The sequence below is a fragment of the Chiloscyllium punctatum genome, chromosome 42, assembly GCF_047496795.1.
Source record: "Chiloscyllium punctatum isolate Juve2018m chromosome 42, sChiPun1.3, whole genome shotgun sequence".
NCBI lineage: Eukaryota > Metazoa > Chordata > Chondrichthyes > Orectolobiformes > Hemiscylliidae > Chiloscyllium > Chiloscyllium punctatum.
This window is the reverse complement of record NC_092780.1, coordinates 28,779,682-28,801,945: the sequence shown is the minus strand read 5'-3', so window position 1 is coordinate 28,801,945 and position 22,264 is coordinate 28,779,682. Positions and strand designations below refer to the sequence as shown.

General features: G+C 38.9%; 1 protein-coding gene across 1 annotated transcript; it reads right to left on the bottom strand.

Annotated features, from left to right (window-relative positions):
• Nucleotides 1-5,053: 5,053 nt before the first annotated feature.
• On the bottom strand, nt 5,054-20,860 carry tmub2 (transmembrane and ubiquitin-like domain containing 2). Its single transcript, XM_072561700.1, has 3 exons — nt 20,713-20,860; nt 15,407-16,027; nt 5,054-7,417 (listed from the first exon to the last, which is right to left on the bottom strand). The coding sequence occupies exons 2-3, from the start codon at nt 16,003-16,005 to the stop codon at nt 7,066-7,068; spliced, it is 951 nt and encodes a 316-aa protein (XP_072417801.1). The 5' UTR covers nt 16,006-16,027; nt 20,713-20,860; the 3' UTR covers nt 5,054-7,065.
• Nucleotides 20,861-22,264: the final 1,404 nt, after the last annotated feature.

Here is a 22,264-nt window from a genome sequence, read left to right as displayed (position 1 = left end):
ATTCCGATTTATTTTTACTCCTTTTTTTTCTTAGAACGTATGCAGAACAAGAGGGTTCCCTTATATTTCATACTGATGCTAGCTCTCTGCAAGAGTCAACCCACCTAGTACCATTTCTGTCTTCTCCCTGTAGCTATACAACTTTTAATCTTCAAAAGGGAACTAAATAAATTGAAGGCTTAATTTAGTCTCCCTCTACTCCACAATTGGGCATTAGTTTTTTCTTGTTTTGTTGCTAATTGGTGTCTTCTGGTTTTCAATCGTTCCCACAATGAGAACAGTTTCTCCATATGAAGCTGTTCTCTTTGGAGAAGATCATGTTTCGGAAATACCATCATTGGGAACTAGTTCTGCATCACTCCAATTGATGCTGAATATAGTTTTATTATAGCTTCTTTTTGTATAATTTGCTGTTATTCATAAAACAAAAATCCTGTATATATTCTTTCAACCTGTCCTGCCAATGATTGTGTGCGCAAAATCTCCAAGTCCCCTACATCTCCTTTAGAACTAACCTCTTCTGTTAGCTCTGCTTATTGTTCCTAGTTCAGGGAATCATTTCATATGTGTGTCTATTAAATTCTGTTTGCAATTTGTCAGTCCATTCTACCAAATTTCACTAATCAATGTTCATTAAGGAAAGAGGTCTGCTGGGTGAAGGTCTTAAATATCCATCACTAAGAGTGAAATGGTAGCACTACCACTGACCAATTTGGCAGAATCTTTAAAAGGGATTGTTCCTAGACTGAGCGAAATGTTGAGTGGGAGGAAAAAACCTACTAATCCTCACCAACCTACTTGTTTGAATGAGTAAAATCTCCACAGGTTGGCACCTAGACAACATGGACCTCAACCATCTTAGTCTAAGGACGTAATTGTAGAAGTTCATCTTCAGCTGCTTCACTATTGACTTGCCCTCAATCATAAGGTCAGAAATATGGACATTCACTGATGATTGTGAAGCTGCTGAAGCAGCCTTTGTTCATTTGCAGCAATTCATAGACAAGTAACTTTTTGGCACAAAGGGTAACGGATAATCCAGCAGGTTACAGACCTGTAAGCCTTATGTCAGTGGTAGGAAAATTATTGGAAAAGAGTCTCAGGGACAAGATCTATATGCATTTAGAAACAAATGGGCTGATTGATTAGCAACAAACAATAGGGTTTTGGCTGGGGGAAGTCATCTTCATCACTTCATAAAATTCAATCAAGTTAAGTGAGGATGATGGAAGGAAAAGCAGTTGATGTCTATATGGACTTCACTAAAGCCTTTGACAAGGTCTATCATGGCAGACTGGTGCAAAATATGGAAGTCACAGGATATTGGTGTGACCTGACACAATGGATATAGAACTGGCTTAGTCATAGGAGACAGTGGTGGAAGGATGCTTTTTAGAACAGAGGACTGTGACTAGGGGTGTTCCAGAGGGATCTGTGCTGGGACTTCTGTTCACTATCTACATAAATTATTTGGTGGAAAACATACTAATTAGACCAGGTAAGTTTGCAGATAATGAGGATTGTCAGAGGATATAGATCAGAAAAATGGCAGATGGAGTTTAATCCAGGCAGCAGTATTATCTACAAAATGCACTACAGTAACTCATCTATGCTCTTTGAACAGTACCATACAAACCCATGACTTTGACCACTAGAAGAACAATAGCATCACCACCACCTACACATTCCCCACTAAACCACAAACTGTTCTTTGGGACTTGGAGCTATGTCATTGTTCCATCAGAGATTTTTTTTTTTAAAAAATCACATGACAACCGGTTGTAGTCCAACCGGTTTATTTGGAAGCATTAGCTTTCAGAGCACTGCTCCTTTATCAGGTAGCTAGTGGGGCAAGATCATAAAGCTACCTGACAAAAGAGCTCTGTTCTAAAAGCTAGTACTTCCAAATAAACCTGTTGGACTATGTTGTGATTTTTAACTTTATCCACCCTGGTTAATACTGGCACCTCCTCATTTTCCTTCAGTCATTGGTCAAATTTGTTCTATTAGCACTGTAGGTATCCCTAAATCCACAAACTACAATAATTTAAGGCAGCTGATTATCATAAGGCAATTAGGGATGTGTGAGAAATGCAGGCAGAGCAGGAACACCTATTTACCATAAATTCTTAAAAGGTCTTTGAGGTAAGGCATTTTTATTTCTGATAGTGGTGTAGTAATGGAGTGAGAAAATAGTGCAGATTCACATCACTGTGAAAAGAAAACCTAAAATATCTTAAAGACATATATAACAACACTAGGGAAACAAGAACTTGGAGTAGAGACCAAAGCTGCTCTACCATTTGATATAAGCTCTCGAGCTTCACCTCCAATTTTCCACCCATTGTCATTTCCTTGACTCCCTTGCCACCAAAAATTTGCTTCTCCAATCCTTAAATGTATCCAACAATGAAGTTTCCATAATTCTCTAATTTGGAGAATTCAAAAGATTTGGAACTCTTAAGCAATTTCTCCTCATCTGTCCTAAATGATTGGCTCATCTCCTGAATATTTTAAGATTCCCAGGTCAAAACTAGTTTAACTAAACTTATTTCTGACAGGCAATCGCAAAATCACAATGTTGAGGATTTAGACTTGCAACCTGTTGTGGGTCAAGTTCATTACTAGCAGTGCTGTACAGAACTTCACACTGAAAACACTTTAGTGCCTTTCAGCCATCAAATATGATACTTTGTATTTCTAGTCTTCCAAAGTTGGTGTTTTAGGAATAGTTGTATCATTTTATCACTGCTAGTATTCCTTCCTATTATCCTTATTGCATCCTCGTTATCAGTACCATGAAAAAAAGCAAGTTGCAACCATGCTTGCAACTTTCCTGTGTGCATTTGATTGGTAGGAGCCTCAACAATGTACTTAATATTGGCCCTTGTAATAAATCTCAGCCCTAAATGATCAGCAGTTTGCAAGTGAGCAGAGTGCTCACTCATACCTCCCCCCCCTTATTAATACAATGTCTTTAATGATTAAGTCCAATAAGGAAATTGAGCTAATTTTGTTTTAAACCTGAATATGGAACACACTATCACTAGTATTTATGACAAACACATTTTAGGAGAAAACTTGATAAATAAAAGAAAGGGAAAGAATTGGGTGAGAGAGAAGTGGTGCTCATGCAAGGTATTAACATCAGCATGAACTAGCTGCACTAAAAGGCTTGTTACTGTGCAGTAATCTACCCTGAGACTTAGCGGTCATTGGCAACAATTATAGGTGCCTGGAATTCCATCCATCCTCCTGGTGTATATGTCTTACCTTGAAGCACACTGCCATAAAATGTGTGTAAATTACACTTCAGAGGCAGCATAGGAATAGAGTCAGATGTACAGCATGGAAACAGACCCTTTGGTCCAACTTGTCCATGCCAATCAATCAGATATCCTAAATTAATCTAGTCCCATTTACTAGCATTTGGCCCATATCCATCTAAACCCTTCCTATTCACGGACCCATCCAGATGACTAATTGTTACAATTGTATCAGCCTCAACCACTTCCTCTGGCAGCTCATTCCATACACCCTCTGCATGAAAATGTTGCCCCTTAGGTCTCTTTTATATCTTTCCCCTCTCACTCTAAACCGATGTCTTCTAGTTCTGGACTCCCCCAAACCAGGGAAAAGACCTTGTCTATTTAGCCTATCCATGCCCCTCATGATTTAAAAACCTCTGCACAGGTCACCCTTCAGCCTCCAAAGCTCCAGGGAAACAGCGCCAGCCTGTTCACCTCTCCCTCTAGCTAAAACCCTCCAATGCTGGCATTTTCCCTTCTGAACCCTTTCAAGTTTCACAACATCCTTCCAATGAATTGCACACAATATTCCAAAAGTAGCCTCACCAATGTCCTGTATGGCCACATGACCTCCCAACTCCTATACTCAATGCTCTGACCAATAAAGGAAAGCATACAAAACACCTTCACTATCCTATTTACCTGCGACTCCACTTACAAGAGCCTATGAATCTGCACTCTAAGGTCTTTGTTCAGCAACACTCTCCATGACCTAAAGTGGGAAGGCCTGCCTTGATTTGCCTTTCTAAAATACAGCACCATTTACCGAAATTAAACTCCACCTGCCACTCCTCAGCCCATTGGCCAATCTGATTAAGATCCTGTTGTAATCTGAGGTAACCACTTTCACTGTCCACTACACCTCCAATTTTAGTGTAATCTGCAAACTTACTAACTATACCTGCTATGTTCACATCCAAATTGTTTACATAAATGATGAAAAGCAGTGGACCCAGTACCGATCCCTATGGTATACCACTGGTCACAGGCCTCCAGTTGAAAAGCAACCCTCCACCTGTTTAAGGCAATTATGTTGCTGAGAGTAGAAGTGACACCTTTAAATTCTAACACCTTAGCATCAAGTCACTAAAAAAATATAACATTGTACATCCTGTTTTCAAAAACAGAAGTATACATCAATTGTTCAAAAAAAGTGTTTTATGTAAATTATAGAAAAGTTGGTCCAGGTCTTTAAGTGAATGAAGTAAACTGAAAGGTTTTTAAATACTGCTGTTACAAAAGTAGGTTAGACAATGTCTTAAGCCAGACCAACAAAAAAAAATTAACCTTACATGAGATTAGATGGAAGAATTTCTTTCACTTAGTAAAACTAGTGATAGTTAACATCCTTTAAAATATATGTTTTGTTCATGAGATTATGTAGCAGACATAGATATGCAAATACTTGATGAAAAACTGTATATAGCTGATATTTAACTATCTAGACAGTATTATTGAAACACCTGGGATTTTGAAATTTAGCTTTAGGGGCTAGGTATTTATTAAATGAATTGAAATTTTAAAAAATAGTTTCTTCAGAATTAAAATTATTGAAGAGTAATTTAGAGAAGCAACACAGGCAAATTAGATGTATGTAATGTCATTTAATGAGATGGCATGGTTGGAGACTGAAATGAATTCCCACCAGTGCACCACCTCCAATCAAGCTCATTGCTCCTTGTAGTACTGGATCAGTATCAATTCCCTGTATCATGCACATAAATAAATGAACTGCAAACCAGAACTCGTTTCTGTCTTTTATTACATTCAATGAGCTGTTATTGCGAAACAAAGGGAGAACATTTCAGAAATATTAGATTTTAAACCCAATAACCCAATGCCCCTTTCAGCACAATGCAGGCCTGTTCTACAGATCTGAAAATAAACAGCAATATTTTAAAATCACAAAGGCACAAACAATTTTTAAAAAGTTATAAAAGCAGCAGAGGTATTGATAATTCCTTTTAGACATTTGCTATGCTGAATCCCTTTTAGGTAACCAACATATTCCCTCAACTTCTAGCCACAATATTTCCCCTCCAACCTGGATGCTTTCATATTTTGGATTCATCAACTCATTCCCCCACCCCCACATTTTCCAGTACCAGCCAACATCAGACTTCCTAACTTTGTGCGCTACACTCCTTTTCCTTCAGATTCCCCACTGTTTATATGTTGACTATCATTGTATTTTCTCTTTCCCAAGTGTTCAACCTTACTTTTCCTATCTTTACCTTAGTATATGCTGGAGTTCTGATTTTCTGCTGAAAATAACTCCGAAACAAGCTGGTCTCTCTTCGCAAAGGTTATTTTAAAGCAGCAACACCTGAGAAGTACTGATTAAGCATACATCAATTGAGGAAATCTTTGCTGTAGTTCCTATGGGAACTACAGACTCAAAACTCAGATGCACTTATAACCCATCTAACAGTCAACAAATTTGTGAATTGCTCCTTTCTACAATATTAAATCTGGATTTAAAATTTAAACAATATTCCAATAAAATCTCTGCCGCTGTTGTACTCTTAAAGTTTATGCCATGTTTCTCAATTTGCCGTGGTGATTTCTTAGTAAAGCTCCTGTTTCTGTTTATAAAATAAGTTGTCCCATTATCCACTGGTCCACGTTTTAAAAAAAAATCTGCTGCTCTTTTCTGGTTGTAGAACTTCACTTCTCTATAAAGCGGTCTAATTTGTTCACTGCTAGCTTCACTTCTTTCCCCTTTCAGACTCTGATTTTTAACTGCAACTTTAATTTTAGGATAACATGATATTAGAAAAGCAGTCATGGAACAAACCAGAGATTGGACATATTTTAATAGTTATGCAAATACAATGGTTGCTGCACCTTAAACATGATTAAGCAATTATAAAAAATCATGTAAATATTACATAGCCTGACATTCAAAAAAAATCAGGGGTAAAACTCGTAGAATTGATCATCTGCTGAGCTCCTTTGCCGACTGCCATCAATAAAGGCATTCAGCAGCATCATGGACAAGAAAAGGATACACCTTTTAAATATGTCTCCATCTCCCTAACATTTGAAGACCACTGTCACAACATACTACAGCACCTTCTTTGTCCACGTAACAAGGCCTTATTTCTTGGTGCAATTATTGGCTTTTTTTTTTAGTATTAACTTTACAGTAACACGGAGACACTCATCTCCTAAAAAAAAGAGCTTACAAGCTGACTACTGATACTGTAATCATAATGGTGCTTGGATAAATGCATGCTTAACGCATGTCAAATTTCTATTCACTAGCACTATGGGAAATCCAATCACATATCTTCAATGCCATACCGGGTGGGATATTTCCGATGGTCAAGGATAATCTATGAGCATAAAATTTGAATCTTCATACAGGCAGTTTAATCGTCATCGAATGCAAGACCTTTAGATTTTTTTGGGAGACAAATTTGCTTTGCATTTATCAGGATTTGACAATATGAAAAATTTAGTTCAATGTAACCTTACCCTTTTTAATAAGTCAACAGTAAAAGTCCTAATTTCCGATTCATTGCAAATGATCATTGTTCTAGCTAGGTTTTGTTTAAATTTATAACATTAAATTCTAGTAACTGCCAACAGCATGGTACTCAAAAAGTCAGTGCCAAGCTGGATCCCCTTTTTTTTAAAAAATAAAGTACACTGGTTCCACATCACATCTTATTTCAACATTGACCAGTAACACCACATTCAGTTGGGCTGGATAAGCAATGATCAAGATGAATGAGAATATATCACTGTGTCTTTATCGACCATAAATGCCGAACACAAGAAAACTGAAGAAAACAGTAACACCAACCAGCGAAACTGTGGCTGGTGCAGTGAAGAACTGGCGATAGTTGATGCGGTAGTACCAGACTACAGCAAGCATGATGACAAAAACTGGGATCATCAGATTGCCAACGTTAAGGGCAGCTTGGTTCTGTTCCACCACAGAGGACACAGTAGGGCTGGGGGAGGATGAAGTCTGCGAAATGTGACAGTGGATCACACAGTTGTCAGTGATGTTGAGGGAGCCAAGGGTGCGGGAATGGTCTTGCAGAAGCTGGCCCTGGTAAATTAACTTCATTTGCTGCTCTTGCCCTGGGAAGTACTTGCTAGGAGAGAGAAAGAGGGCACAAGGAGAAAAATGGAAAGAAACAAATTAAACAGAAAATTAGAACAACTGTCATAAGCACTAAATAAAGTGAGGGGGGTCAGGCAACACATTAGCTTTGGTGACATTGAAACAAAATCGATACTTGACTATAAAAGATAGTGTTTCCATTATGTTGTTCAGTCAATTTGCTCTTCACCACCTGAAGTTTCTGATCTTGATGGGATGTGGTTCCTCAGAGATCAAGCACTCTTTTATACTTTGTCCAGATGACTACTACTTGGATGGGAGCACAGGCAGTAAGCAATGTCCACACATGACACATTCATGAGGGGGTTTAGAAAAGAGTGGTTGCAAATCAGTGAGAGGCTCTTGCTAGCTCACTGCAGAAGACAACTGCAGCTTCTGTTATCTCAGATGCTATCAACTAGTTCAGCAAAGACTGGCAATTTATCGTGGCACATCTTGCTGATTTCTGCGGCTCTATTAAATGACTTAACATCAGACTCATAATTGATCTAACACCTGCTGTCAAAATTAGCATCTGAGAGCAGGCTTCAGACACAGCACATTAAATCCCCATAATATGGAAAGAGCCATCTTCACTGATGGTTTTACTAATAATTTAATTGTTGAATAAACCAGAGTAATTTGAGAATAATTTAAACAGTTTTTGTAGCCATATGCTCTAATATCCTCACTTTTTGTTTTCTATTCATTATTTTTAATCCTACTGAAGCCCAAGTCCCCAGACTCAACATACAATGAACTTACACTGCTTGATTATTTCTAACCTTCACTCACTGTACAGGTGTTCATTTCGGAATAAGTATAAGGAATTTATTTCCGCAACTCCAGACATACCTTTAATATTTAATTTAATTCCGATACACAAACTGTCCAATGCACTGACCAGTTGGCCTGTCCCAGGTTATTCATTTGAGGGGCATCACTCACCATAATATCAGAAAACTGACTTGTTTCATTATGCGTACATGAGGAGCTGCAATGAATTCACAGTTTCTCTTTCAGTATTTTGATGTTGTTAGTAAAAGTGGTTGCCAGCAAAACAGCAAGCATCTTTAAACCAAAGTGGAAAATGTTCTTCAAATAATAAATGTTTGAATGGAACTGCATTAAGGTTTTCTATAAATGAAAGATAATTTATATTCTTGCCATGTTTCTCATGGTGAAATTAGTGCTACAAATGGGTTATTTCAAATAATTGACTTGATTATCATTTTAAAGTTATGATGTCCCCTTATTGTCCACAGATTCTTCCATTGTTCAGCATCAATTACAGCTAGCATTCACCATTACCTATTTGTCACTAAAGCTGGGATTTAAATGTACCGCAATCAACCATATAGTCAATAATGAAAAAACAAGGGCACAGAAACCTTTAATGGCTTTAAGCAACAAGGTACCACTGGGTTTAATTCACTATAATGAGAATAGAAAATAGAAAATAATAGGGAAAGAGAATATTCAGCACCAGAAAATTGCACCAATTGAATGAGGCAATTAACATTAATTGAAAACATCCAAAGTTACTGGGAAACAAATCCTCTTTTTCAAATTTAATAAAACGTGTCATGTAATACATGAAGGACTGGGAAACAGACCTGAGCCATTTCTAATTTATTGCAACAGTCTCTTTTTGGGTATTTCAATTCTGAAAATGGATAGAAATATGAATGTCCAAATTCAGAAGGAATCGGAGAGAAGTCCTAGAACACCGAACAGTCTCTACACAAAAAGCAAGGAATCTTAATTTGCACGAATGAATTAGCTTTTATGATGCAAATCCATAAATTAAATCAAACTCTTCTCAATGTATCATGTGGGAGATATATATATATATATATATATATATAGTCTGGGCAGAATAGAAGGCTCTCCCCAAACAAACAGTTCAATTCCTCATCCCCGCCAAATATTTCCTTCCACTTCAGACTGCCACTAACAGCTCTTCAGTTCACCCAGGTGATTATTTTACAGTCTGATCCCAGACAACCAATTAGCCACCAGAGAGCCTGATCCAGAAGCTATCTAGCAAGGACGAGGAGACAACTTCAAGGTAGCTGTTCCTTTTTCTACTCCAGAGAGAGATTTAAACAGCCAATTAAAAATTAATACAGCATAATATTCCAACAGTATTAAAAAATCGTTAGACACTAGCAAATAGCATGCAAAGATGTTTGCTATATTAGAGAATGAACACAAATTTTGGTCAACAGATCAAAACATTGCTTTTTAGGAAGTGTCACTATGTATAATGTCCAACATGGCTGCCAAGTCACAATAGTTAGCTAATGGAAAACATTTTTCTTTGTTTCCTAACCCAGCAATGTAGCTACTAATGTAGAACAGATTAACACTGTCAGTCTATTTCAGAACAGCAGAAAGAGGCGTACAAGTCCAATAAAATATTTCCCTCCCCTCCCCTATCAGCGTTCCGGAAAGACCACTCCCTCCACGACTCCCTCGTCAGGTCCACACCCACCACCAACCCAACCTCCAATCCCTGCACTTTCCTCTGCAACCGCAAGAAATGCAAAACTTGCACCCACACCTCCCCCCTCATTTCCCTCCAAGGCACCAAGGGATCCTTCCATATCCATCACAAATTCACCTACACCTCCACACACATCATTTACTGCATCCGCTGCACCCGATGTGGCCTCCTCTACACTGGGGAGACAGGCCGTCTACTTGCAGAATGTTTCAGAGAACACCTCTGGGACACCCGCACCAACCAACCCAACTACCCCGTGGCTGAACACTAACTCCCCCTCCCACTCCGCCAAGGACATGCAGGTCCTTGGCTGCCTCCATCGTCAGACCATTGTAACACGATGCCTGGAGGAAGAGCGCCTCATCTTCTGCCGAGGAACCCTCCAACCACAAGGGATGAATGCAGATTTCTCCAGCTTTCTCATTTCCCCTCCGCCCAACCTTATCTCAGTCCCAATCCTCGGAATCAGCACCGCCTTCTTGACCTGCAATCTTCTTCAGACCCCTCTGCCCCCACCCACTCTCCGGCCTATCACCCTCACCTTAACCTCGTTCCACCTATCGCATTCCCAACGCCCCTCCCAAGTACCTCCTCGCCATCTTTTAGGTTAGCCTGCTGGGCACACCCTCCTCATTCCTGAAGGGCTTATGCCAGAAACGTTGATTTTCCTGCTCCTTGGATGCTGCCTGACCTGCTGCGCTTTTCTAGCAACACATTTTTCAGCTCTGATCTCCAGCATCTGCAGTCCTCACTTTCTCCCAATAAAATAATAAGGTCCGCCAATTTTAGCAGATGGGGCTATCCATCTGCACCCAAGTTGAACCCCTTCTTACAGTGACAATTTAAATTCTATGCTTGGTCTGCAACCAATATAAAGGCCAATAAAGTGAGGGAATGCTAGATTAGGTGCACAGACATGGTCTTCTTCACTCTTCCAAACAAGTGCCAGATGACTCAGATGGTATTTCTCTTGACTTAAAAGAAATGAGGATCCTACCCTCACTCAAGGATGTCAGCACATAATCAAAGTCAGCATTTCATACAATAATTAGAGAGTGTTGCATGGTCAGACATGCAAGCCTTTGGGTGAGATGTTTAAGTCTGGCCCTCTCTGCCTTGCTGATCAGTTTCCATTGAAACGGAAGGTTCCAAAGCATCACTCAAATAATAGATGGTTCTATCAATCAATACCATTTAAATCAACCATCAGTTACTTCACTGTTGCTTGTAGGACATCATTTTTGCACAAAATGGCTGAGAGATTCACCTCCATAGCAAATGTGGCTACATTTCAAGGCTGTACTATTTACTGTCCATGTTGCAACTTGTGATGAGATAGTGATAATTATCTCATTATAAAAAGCCAAACTCTTGCTTTGAAAATCACTTGGACCTCAATCTGCTCACATGGTATTTGGACGCCACACTTTGCAATGGTTTTTATCTCCAGCTGCTCTATGACTATCGGATGTAACTTGTATGCTAATAGCATATTTAGTGCCAGAACTAAAAGAAAAGCTGCTTTACCAGCTTTGAAATAGTGACTGACAAAAAGGACACTGGACAAGGTTTCGGAGTAGGAAACAGTTTTTGTAAATATTCACAGTTCTTGGTAAGAGAGGTGGAACTTGCTCTGGAGTGCATTGATAAGGAACAATTTCTAGAATAGTTTGAAAATACTTTCCTCAATTGGGATCCAAAAACATTTTAGTTGACAAGGACTAGAGCTTTTGAATTTCTATCCATACAGTCTTCTGATAGTAATCCAATAAGATAACCACATGAATAAGGATGGATGTGTCACAGCTGTAGTTAAGCTGCAACTTTGGAAGCAGATTTATAGTTCACAGAGAGATAGATAGTTATTACGGTCTCTGGAATTAAACTTCCAGAGTACCACAGTTGAATAATCATGTTAAAATAATGTATTTTCACAGTTCAGTGCAGTCAGTGAATCTCATGATCAAATTATATGAAGCCAATCTGGATCTCTCCAGACAGGATGAATAATTTACATTTGTATACCACCGCTCATACCCTCAGCACATCTCAGTGTTTCTCAGCTAACATGTTACTTTTGAAGTATCGTGATTGCTGTTATGAAATGATTAAATTCGCGTGTGCTAATTCACTGTTAAGAAATTAAGTAGAACAGGACACTGGATCCTAATTATTTGCAAAGCTCACAGTCACTTATTACCTCACCTCATTAGATTTTCACTCATGGCTAACTGAACCATATGGGCTCCTAGAATGTTTCCAGTTTCAAAGGAAAGTCTGGTATATACTCACATAAAACCTCTGCATGTACCTCATGCAATAACTGGTTGTTCTCATTCAATAAAACTTGCAAAAATAAAAGTATAATCTTTTTAAAAGAACTTTAATTCATCCAGGGGATGTGGGCATGGTAGGCTAAGCCAGCATTATCCCTTATTACTCAGAGGGCAGTTAAGAATCAACCACATTACTGTGGGTCTAGTCACAGGTAAGTCAGATCAGTAAGATGGCAATTTCCTTCCCTTAAGAGTATTAATGAATCAGATGGTTTTTCCAATAATCTACAATGGTCTTATGGCCATCGTTAGACAATTAATTCCAATTTTTATTGAATTCAAATTGCAGCTGTCATGATGGGATTTGCCTCAAGTCTCAAATATTACCCCCGGATCATCGAAGTAATTGTCTAGCACTAATATCACAGGGGCAACACACTGTCCCTGTCTCTTTAGACACATTCAAAACCTTAATTTAAAAATTGACATTTGCCAATTAAAGCACAAAGAATACAAATTGAGTCAGATTTGAGGGTCGAGAGAAAAGTAGACCCAGTCTTTGTCACTGCGGACGGAAGGAGAAAGAAACATTATATATGGCTGATAAGCACGTTTTAATTATAAGCAAGCTCCACGAAAACCATGACAACATAAAAGTCAAATCAAGGTTTTGCCTGAAACATAATAGTCTAACAAATAAACTTGGTATACAAACATACAGACAATCCCCAGGTTGCAAATGGATTCTGTTCTTGAGTCTGATAAAAGTAGATTTTTTACACAAGGAGAACAACATAGAATAATATAAAATCACAGTACGTAACTATAGGAAATATTTAAATGTCAGACCTTTAAAATTACACCCCTGTGTGTAATCACATTTGTAAATACAGTACAAGTATTTGTAGGTCAGACATTTGTAAGTCAGGGACTTCTGCACCACAATCCTCATTTTAAATGCAGAGATAAGGTCAGTTCTTGATTTATCAGGCCCATTTGCAATAAACGTACTTCCAACTTGCTACAAAACGTAACAAAAATACCCCAAGTTGGGTCTCCAGAGAATGGCCACAAAACCTCCATGTGATTAAGGATATAGAAACCAAGAGGGTTGGGCTTCTTGAATACATCCAGTTGGTGTTCTTGAACAAACGCTTCAACAACTTAAGACTATGGTGACATGGCACCTACCTCAGTATGTTTGTCTGATTTGCCACAGAACTCCTTTGACTATCTCATTAATGCTCTGAAGCCAGTCTTTAAAAAGATTGTTCATGAAATATGAACAATTAGAAGGCCACCATTTATTACCCATCCCTAATTGTTCTTTAAAAAGTGGTAATGGACTTGAACTGCACAACTGTAGTGTGCCTATAACGCATTTGGATGGAGTTCCAGGAGATTGCCCCAGTGACAGTGAAGGACAGTGACGTAGTTCAAACTGAGGGTAGAATGTGGCTTGGAGGGGTTCTTTTAAGTGGTGATATTCAAATACATCTTTTGCCCGTTCTTCTAGGTGTTAGAAATTGCAGGTTTGCAAGGTACTGACAAAGGAGTCTTGATAGGTTGTTGCAGTGAATCCTGTATATTGTAGACGCATTTGCCACTATGAACCAGTGCTAGAAGGAATTAACATTTAACACTGTGGATGAGGCGCCAAGTGGCTTACTTTGCCAGAAACATAGCTGTCAAGTTTCAAGTGTCCTTGGAGGTGCACTATCCTAGATAATTGGTATGTAACCCATCACACTAACTTTTGCCTGGTAGATGCTGGACAGGAATTGGAAATCGCACAAATTACTCACTGCAGAATTGCCAGTCCTTGGCGTGCTCTTGTAGTCTTGTAATCACGTGACTAGTCAAGTTCAGTTTCTGCTGAATGATCTAGCAATACCACCACCACCACTCCCATTCCCAATTATATTGGTGGTGGAGTATTCAGTGACCTTAATGTCCTTGAATGCAAAGGGAGATGGTTAGATCTTGTCATGCTGGAAATAGTCATTGCTGGATACTTGTGTGGCATGCAATGCTGTTTGACACTTGTCAACCTAAGTCTGAATGCTGTCTGGATCTTGCAGGTGGGCACAGGCTGCTTCAAGTTTGAGGAGTTACAAATGGTACTGAACAATCTGCAATCATAATAGCTATTGTTTAGGGTTTAGGGTTAGGAGTGTAGTGGAACTTCCCCACCAATGTTCTGGGGCCGAGAACACTGACCTCCACCAAACGGGCCATCTCACTTTTCGCTAGCTATGATTCCAACCACAAGACACTTGTCCCCTTCATTCCCACTGTCTTTAATTTTACCAAATTTGCTACTTGTGTAATAAAACAACAAACCGGGTCCAAATCGTCTTCAAAACCTTGGGTTTATGGAACAACACTAAACTCCTTGTTAATCATGACTGGGGTATTGTGTTAACTGAGCACTGTAGTTAGCCTTTTTTTAAAAAAAAGAAATTGCAAACTGAAATCCAGCGGTTACAATTCCACATCTGAGAAAAATGTTTTTGCTTTGAGGAATTTAATTTGTAAGCATTACTTGCAGGTGAAGTGCATTAGAACACTATACTGCTCAAAAACAGAGGATCAACCCATTGAAGACAGCAGATGGGCCCAGAAAATTTATTGTGGTAAGCTATTAGTAAATTTGTTGGTTTTTCTGAAGGGCAGATATAAATCTGTAGGAGAACTTGGAAAGCTCCACCTCTGAAAATATTTCCATTGTATTAATGGCTCTCAGAAGGCAGAGCTCTTCATTTGGAATCATCAAGCCAGTGATTGCCTTTGAGGTGTCAGCATCATTGAAATGCTTCAAAAACATGGAGGCAGAGCTACAGTCCCCTAAAATAACAGGTGCTGTTGGCAGATCATACTTGCTAGGTACAACCAAACAAGTTACAGGGTCTTTGGCAACTCAGATGACTGTTGCTACATTAATAGAACCTTATTATACCTACAACTAGCAGATTATTCTGTAATAGCAATATTTTATAGCTTATATTTGTTTCACTTCCAAATATTTCAAATTACAATACTGCAAAATAAATTTGAGAATATTTTTGTAAAGAAAATTTTATTGGCATTTTAAGAATAATTTTAATTTGTCATTTTGGAGAGTCTGACATCAAATTGTTCTGCAATAAAGCAGCTTTTAAATACTGCAAACAATCTGAACAGACAAATATCTTACCTCTTCAGAAACCCAACTGTATCATCTGGTTTCACTCGTGCAATCTCTTCAGTATCATTTAAAAACTTCAGCCGTACTTGAATTTGCCCTTCACTTGTATCACCACTACCCACTGAGAGAGGGTGAACATTACAGTTCTCCAGCATTGCCTGGTCCAGTCCTTCTCCAGTGCTAATTGCACTGGTTGATGCGCGCTTGCGTAAGCCCTGTATGTTCAAGAGAGGATCGATACTCGAATCGGTTAAATTGGAAGCCCCTTCAATTGGCACCTGATCACTTGTGGGTCCATTATTTCCAGGTGATGCTCCCATCCCAGAATCATCTCCTTCCTCTGGTTTCTGCTCAACAGGTGCAGCAGCTGACTGGGCTTCATCTACTTCAGGAGTTGCCGAATTTGCCACATATCTCTCTACACTGTTTAGGCCCACTAATGATGAGTTTGCTGTTGTAACAATGGTTCCAAATATTTGATCACTATGATCAGCAACATGAGTGGAGAGCCAGGCAAGAATAAGTGCCAGTACCAGAAGAACTATTCCACATAGAACTGTAACTTCATCACCAACTCCTTCGATAAATGTCATGGTGGTGCTGTCCATTTATAAAGAGTTCTCAAAAATACTGAAAGAAAATGAGAGTAGTCAGTAATGGGGGAGCCTTAATTTACCATCCTCAGCACTAATGAACAGCTTTAATGTACAAATACATTTTGCTGTTTGCCTAATTAGATAAAACTATATTAAAAAATTCAAGTTCTCTAACAACTTCAAATAAGCAATGTAAATAAAATAGCAAAGTGGGAATACAAAATTAAGTTAAGCAAAAGTCAAGACAAGTTGGCAACTTAGTGGAACTGATAGTGCGTAAGTCTAATTAGTGCATAACAAAAATCGGAGAAAAGACAAAATTATTGTACCATGTTGCTTGATTTTTTCCCCCCTTTAAAAGAAGAGAATTTAATTTTTGCAAAACACTTTTTGCATTAGGTGGCAGCAGTTACTATACACAGTAAAGATTTTAAACCAAAGCATAAAGAAAGTGGTATCAATAAGCAGAGAAATCAAGGTAATTTGTTATGACAGAACAGTAATAGTGCAATAACAAACTTAATTGAAAGATTTTAAACAACTAATCACCTGAGGCAAGGCTTAGCAAATTAAGAGCAACATGGAATGATCTTGTAAATTATCTTGTGCTGGTATACATCTTAACCAAGTCAAAGAGAACCACTAATCGCAATATTGATAGAGGTAGTTAAGACCAGAAAGATTAATAGTAAAAAAAGTCTTAGGAACAACTGTCAGTCATAGATGAACAATAAAGCAGTATCACATGTGCAGATTGATATTTTTTAAAAATTGAAAGAAACAGATGAACAATATAGGGAGAGAAACAGCTTTGTTTTCAAAAGAATATAAATCTGCAGGAGAACTTGAAAACATTCCAATTTTGATTGTGACTGACTGCAGAGGTCTCCATCTGAAATTAACAAATCACCAGATTAGAAAGAAGTGGACTTGTCTAAATGTCATTTTCCTTACCAAATTAGACCACCAAGATAAAAAGGTATAACTTAATATCTTTATGACTGAATTACAACAAACAGATTTCAGAATGGAGGTCAACTGGAATCTGGTAGGTACGGTAAAGACTTTGTAGTTGTACCTTCTGTAAGCAGTTGTTAGTTGACAGGGGAAACAATATCCAATAACTTCCACTTAGATTTCCTTCTTTCATTATGCCATAACAGACACTGAACACTTCAGACCTTAAAGCACAACTGCCAAAAGAACAATGACTAAAATATAGCCACAAACCCCTAGCATTTAAACTTTTAATTTTGACATTTTCAACTGAACCAAGTCCTCAAAAGTGTTTGTTGAATGAATGTGCTCCAGATTTCTATTATCCATTGTGAAAACTTGCTCCCTAATATCACCTTGGGATTGCCTAAGTTGAATTTTCAGACTGTGCCATCTTCTGTAGTTTCCCACCAATGGAAATAGTTCCCCATTTGCCCCATCAAATCCTTTAAATCACCTCAAACACTTCATTAAATTAGACTACACCATAATTTTCTATAATCACAGGAAAACAAGTTAAATTTATGCAATTTACCTTCATAATTTAACACTATTAGACACTATCATTCTGCTGAATTATTGCTGCAATTGTCCAAAATGTCTATCCTGAACTGTGGTGCCCAGAGATGAACCAAGTCCTCCAGAGTTCTAACTAGCACTCTGCAAAGCTGTAAAGCAACTTGCATCATTTTCCACTTCAGCCCACTTGAGACAACAGGAGCAATCCAGTAACCTGAGTACAACAGAAACAGTTTTTTCTTTAGTTCCTAATTTATATCACTTAGAAGTGTTTAAGTTAATAGCCTCTCTAAACATGACCAAAAATATTCTCCTCCCATCTCACTGCTATTCAAACTGTGGACCTAAGGGACCTTCTCCACGTCCAACTCATGGTAATTCAAATCCTCAAAGTCTAACTATTGGCTAATCTTTAAAGCCTTCATCTCATTAATATGGAGAATTTATGGATTTAACTTAAAATTGTTACCAATTGTTCAGTTGTCAGTCTCCTCTCCATTTTACTTAACTTCCTCAAAGCACACAGTCATTTGTCCCAACGCTAGAGTGATTAGCTTTTATCTCCTGTGTATTTCAAGACATCTAGCTTCGCCATGTTCTTGACAGGATATCTTGAACCTCTTCAGTTACTGCCCTATTTTCCAACCATTTTGAATTTGTTGTTGCAACCTATGAATACCTCCCTTTGACTTTCTCTTCTAATCTGTTAAATTCAGTTTCTGCCTTGACAATAGTTAAAAGTCACCAGTAAGATTCTCTAAATTTGTCTATTGAGTTATCATTCATCATTGTTTTCAAGCTGACAATCACAGTTAACCTAGTCTGGGAATTACTGTTGGTAATACCAGGTAAAGGCATTAACACATTTTTATGACATTATTGAAATAGCATATGGAGGAAAGTAAAGTAATATTCAAATAATGCATCTCTTAACATACTGGATAAAGGTTGTCATACAAACGTGTCAACTTTTATCAATTGAAATAACTAAACAACATGTCATGCCTTTCCACAAAATGGGACACAGAACATAACTTTTATTAAACTGCAGGCCCTTCAGTAACTGCCTTGATCTATAGGCTTAAAATGAAGTGAACAGTATAATTATTCTCTGCCGCTATGAATAGTAATAATCAAAGTAGCTAAACTGACACTGGAATAGTCAAGCCAAGCTGTTCAAAATGCATTTCCATTTCAATAAAAGTCTTAAAATGTTCATGATAACAACAAATCTGAATAAATGTAATAACTTGTATTTTAATACCATTTCTCAAGTCAAGATAATTAAAATAATGTTTAACACCTCCCTCTCCTCAGTGACAAACTAGAGATGGCTCCAAAGTGTCAGTTTTGTAGGAAGCAATTCAAACCCTACATAATGCATCACAAGTAAGTCATATCTCCACATTAATCTTTCCTTTAGAGCTCTAACATTTATCAAGGGTTTCATGGGAACAGGGATGTTGTATTCCTTTCTTAAATCAGTAAGAGATTGATGAATGTTGAAAACACAAGAAATCAAGAGATGCAATAAACTGCCTCTACACAGGCTCTGCAAATAACCACGCTCACGAGTGCAAGCTAAGCTAAGCACCACAAGTGGGATGTGGATGAGATCTCATAGCTTAAAAATGTTTATTCTGTTAGCTAAGTAATTCAAATAACAATTAGACTAGCAGAATGAATGAAAGGGTTGCTGACTTAGCTACTACTGCAAAATAACTTTTCTTGTAATCTAGACTTAAGTGAGCATCTTCATGGAAATCAAAGTATACACAATTAAGGTCAGATGATCATGTGGTTTAAAAGTTACCTTTATATATGGACAGCAGAAAACTAGATGTATGTAATCTGTCCTGGTTCATCTACATCAACACTAGAATCAAGAAAGCACACGAACACCTCTACTTCCTCTGAAGGCTAAGTAAATTCAGCATGCCCACAATAACTTACCAATTATTATAGATGCACCAAAGAAAGCAACCTATCCAGATATATCACAGCTTAGTGTGTCAACCTCTCAGCCCAAGGCCACAAAAAATTAGTGTTGTGAACACAGCCCAGTCCATCACAAAAAACAGCCTTCCTTCCATCGACTTCCTCTATGCTTCCTACTGCCTCAGGAAAGCAGCCAATATAATCAAAGACCCCCCCCCTCCCCTCCCAATCCCGATATACTCTATTACACCCTCTTTCATCAGGCAGAAAATATAAAAGTTTGAAAAGACATACCAAGTTTTCAAGAACAGTTTGTTCGTTTATCAGACTAATTAATGGACCTCTCAGATTTCTCTGCACATTTTCTTTAGCTCTCACATTATTCTCTGCATTCTGTTGTTACCCTGATGTACTTAAGGTATTATTTGTCTGGATAACACAAAACAATACATTTCACTGTATCACAGTACACGTGACAATAATAAACCAAGTGATCTAAATTTTTGATGTTGGGGAATTAAGAAACAAGTATTTAGTTCAACTTGCACCATGACGACAGCCTGTCTAGAATTTACAGCTGCTTTGCAGTAGGCACCAACTCTTCCACACAAATGGCCATGGATGACAGGTCACAGTTTTGAGAACAGCTGACAGGATACTGCAATACATTATATCACACCCTGGACCAAATCTCAGTTAATTTCTACATCAGTTTTAGATGTCTTGCTATAGCACATTTTCACAACACTTTTCCATAGTTATTCTAGAGTTTGGTAATTTTGCACCACTCGAAGTGAAAACACTGGGTTCCAGGTACAGACATCATGCCCTTTAGAGAGAGTGACCATATCTTTGCCCACGCAGCCTGGTCCTGGGAAAGCTGCCAGGGCGCAGTGCAAACCCCACAGCTGGACGGTTGTGCACAATCTGGTCAACTCTGCTGTAGATAACACCCCCACCACCAAATGTGAGGGACATGGCAGAACAGGGAACCGCGAGTCCATTACTGTGCCCATCCCGCACAGAGCGGGACAGGTTGGAACCCCCCCAACACAGTGCCCAGCCCCGGGGAGAGCAGGGCTCGGCCCTCAATGCTGTCCAGCTCACAGCAGAACACCAACTTCCAGAGGAGCCGCTCCCTCTGTCACCCTGACCTGACCAGGCCGGACCCACCCCGCCGCAACAACAAACTCCGGGGAACCGCGCACCCACAAGAAAACACGCCCGCCCCTCGCTCCGCAGCGGCCTGCTCTCCCTGCCCCTCACCTGTCCCCTAACACCATGTTCCCGGGCAGCTGGGAGTCGAAATGTCGGCTCAGCAGATTCCTCCCCGACCTCCGCCACCATCAACACACATACACACACACTCTCAGCAAGACGTCATCACGGCCAGCGTTCCCCATGACATCACCGCGGCCTGCGCTCCCGTCGCCCCAGATGGGGGGGCGGTGCCATGACGTCACTTCGCCCGATTTTCCCCCCTCGCCCGTGATACGGTGATGCGTCATGACGTCAACGCACGGCCAAGCGGCCTGCGTCATGAGGTCACCACAGCCGGCTGGAAAAGGCAATATATTTGAGGAGGCCCAGCTTCTGGGCACTTCAAATCAACAAAACTGAAAAAGTCATACAATGGAATTTCTTTCAGAAATTTAAAAGACGTGTACAAATAAAATGTTCTACAAGATTTATGTTTTATATTAAACGTTTAAGAGAAATAAAAATAGGGAAACAATGTTTTTAAACTCCTTGGCCAGACGAGTGAAACTCAGCCAAAACTCCCAATTCTGATTGTTGTTGGCAATCTGCAACATACAGACAATAAACGACAATTATATTAGTACTGGTGTCCGCAAGAATCAAATAATATTTACTGCATACATCACTATTTGTGAACAATTGACCAAGACTCATTTTCAAATTTGCTGTTTTCCAGTATATAAAGTACAAACAATTTTTCAGAGGTGAGGGGTAATTCTACTCAGCTCTTCAGACAAATGGCAGTAGATGTCCTGAGGTCTCTGAGAAATATACTCCACTATGTAAGAGGCTTTTTAAATTGAAAATAAAACTGAAATAAACAAGAAATTCAGACCATGTCATTGATATTGCCATGTCCTTATCAATTTCCACTTTGTAAGACTGCTGAACAGATGAAGATTCTAATGGTTAAAGAGACAGTAACCTGTTGGCTTTATAACTGTATGACTCTATCATGGAGGAAGTGAAGAGAGCAGTGCCAAGAAAACATCATGTTCCACTTCCAAAGTATTATGAGGGAGCATAGTCATTGCAGCACTGGTTATTTGATCATCCACAGCATGCAGCTAATTAAGCCACTTGGGTGTGTAACCAGCAGATCTAACCAAGAAATAATGGCAGCCTCCTAATGTCATGCCAGACAACCATCAAGTTCCACTGAAGTGCTGGTTATTGTGCAGGAACTCCATCTCGTTGTCCAATGTCCTATCTCTGAACCTTCTTATATCCCCCTTTTGTGATGAGGAAAGGAGTATGCCCCTCCATACTTGCTTTATCAATGCCTACATCTGATGTTGGAGCTACCAATCTTTCAGTGCTTTAGGCGCTCAATAAGCCAGCATACACAAAGGTCCACTCATGTCCTGTATTAAGTAACAACACAGGCTCAATGAACTGAATGGTCTACTCCTGTCTCTAAGTTTCTATCAATATATACTGTCAATTTGAACAAAAACATCAGAAATAAAAAGGCAAATACATGTTAGGCATAAAGCAGTCTAAAAAAGAGTTGAAAAATTTACCATGGAAAATTAGGAATGAATACTCTACTTTGTTC

Coding starts and splice junctions, on each gene's coding strand:
- tmub2 (XM_072561700.1), bottom strand. CDS start 16,005: ATGGACAGCACCACCATGACATTTATCGAAGGAGTTGGTGATGAAGTT. Junction 7,418..15,406: donor ACAGTTGGGTTTCTGAAGAG/GTAAGATATTTG, acceptor TCTCTCTCCTAG/CAAGTACTTCCCAGGGCAAG.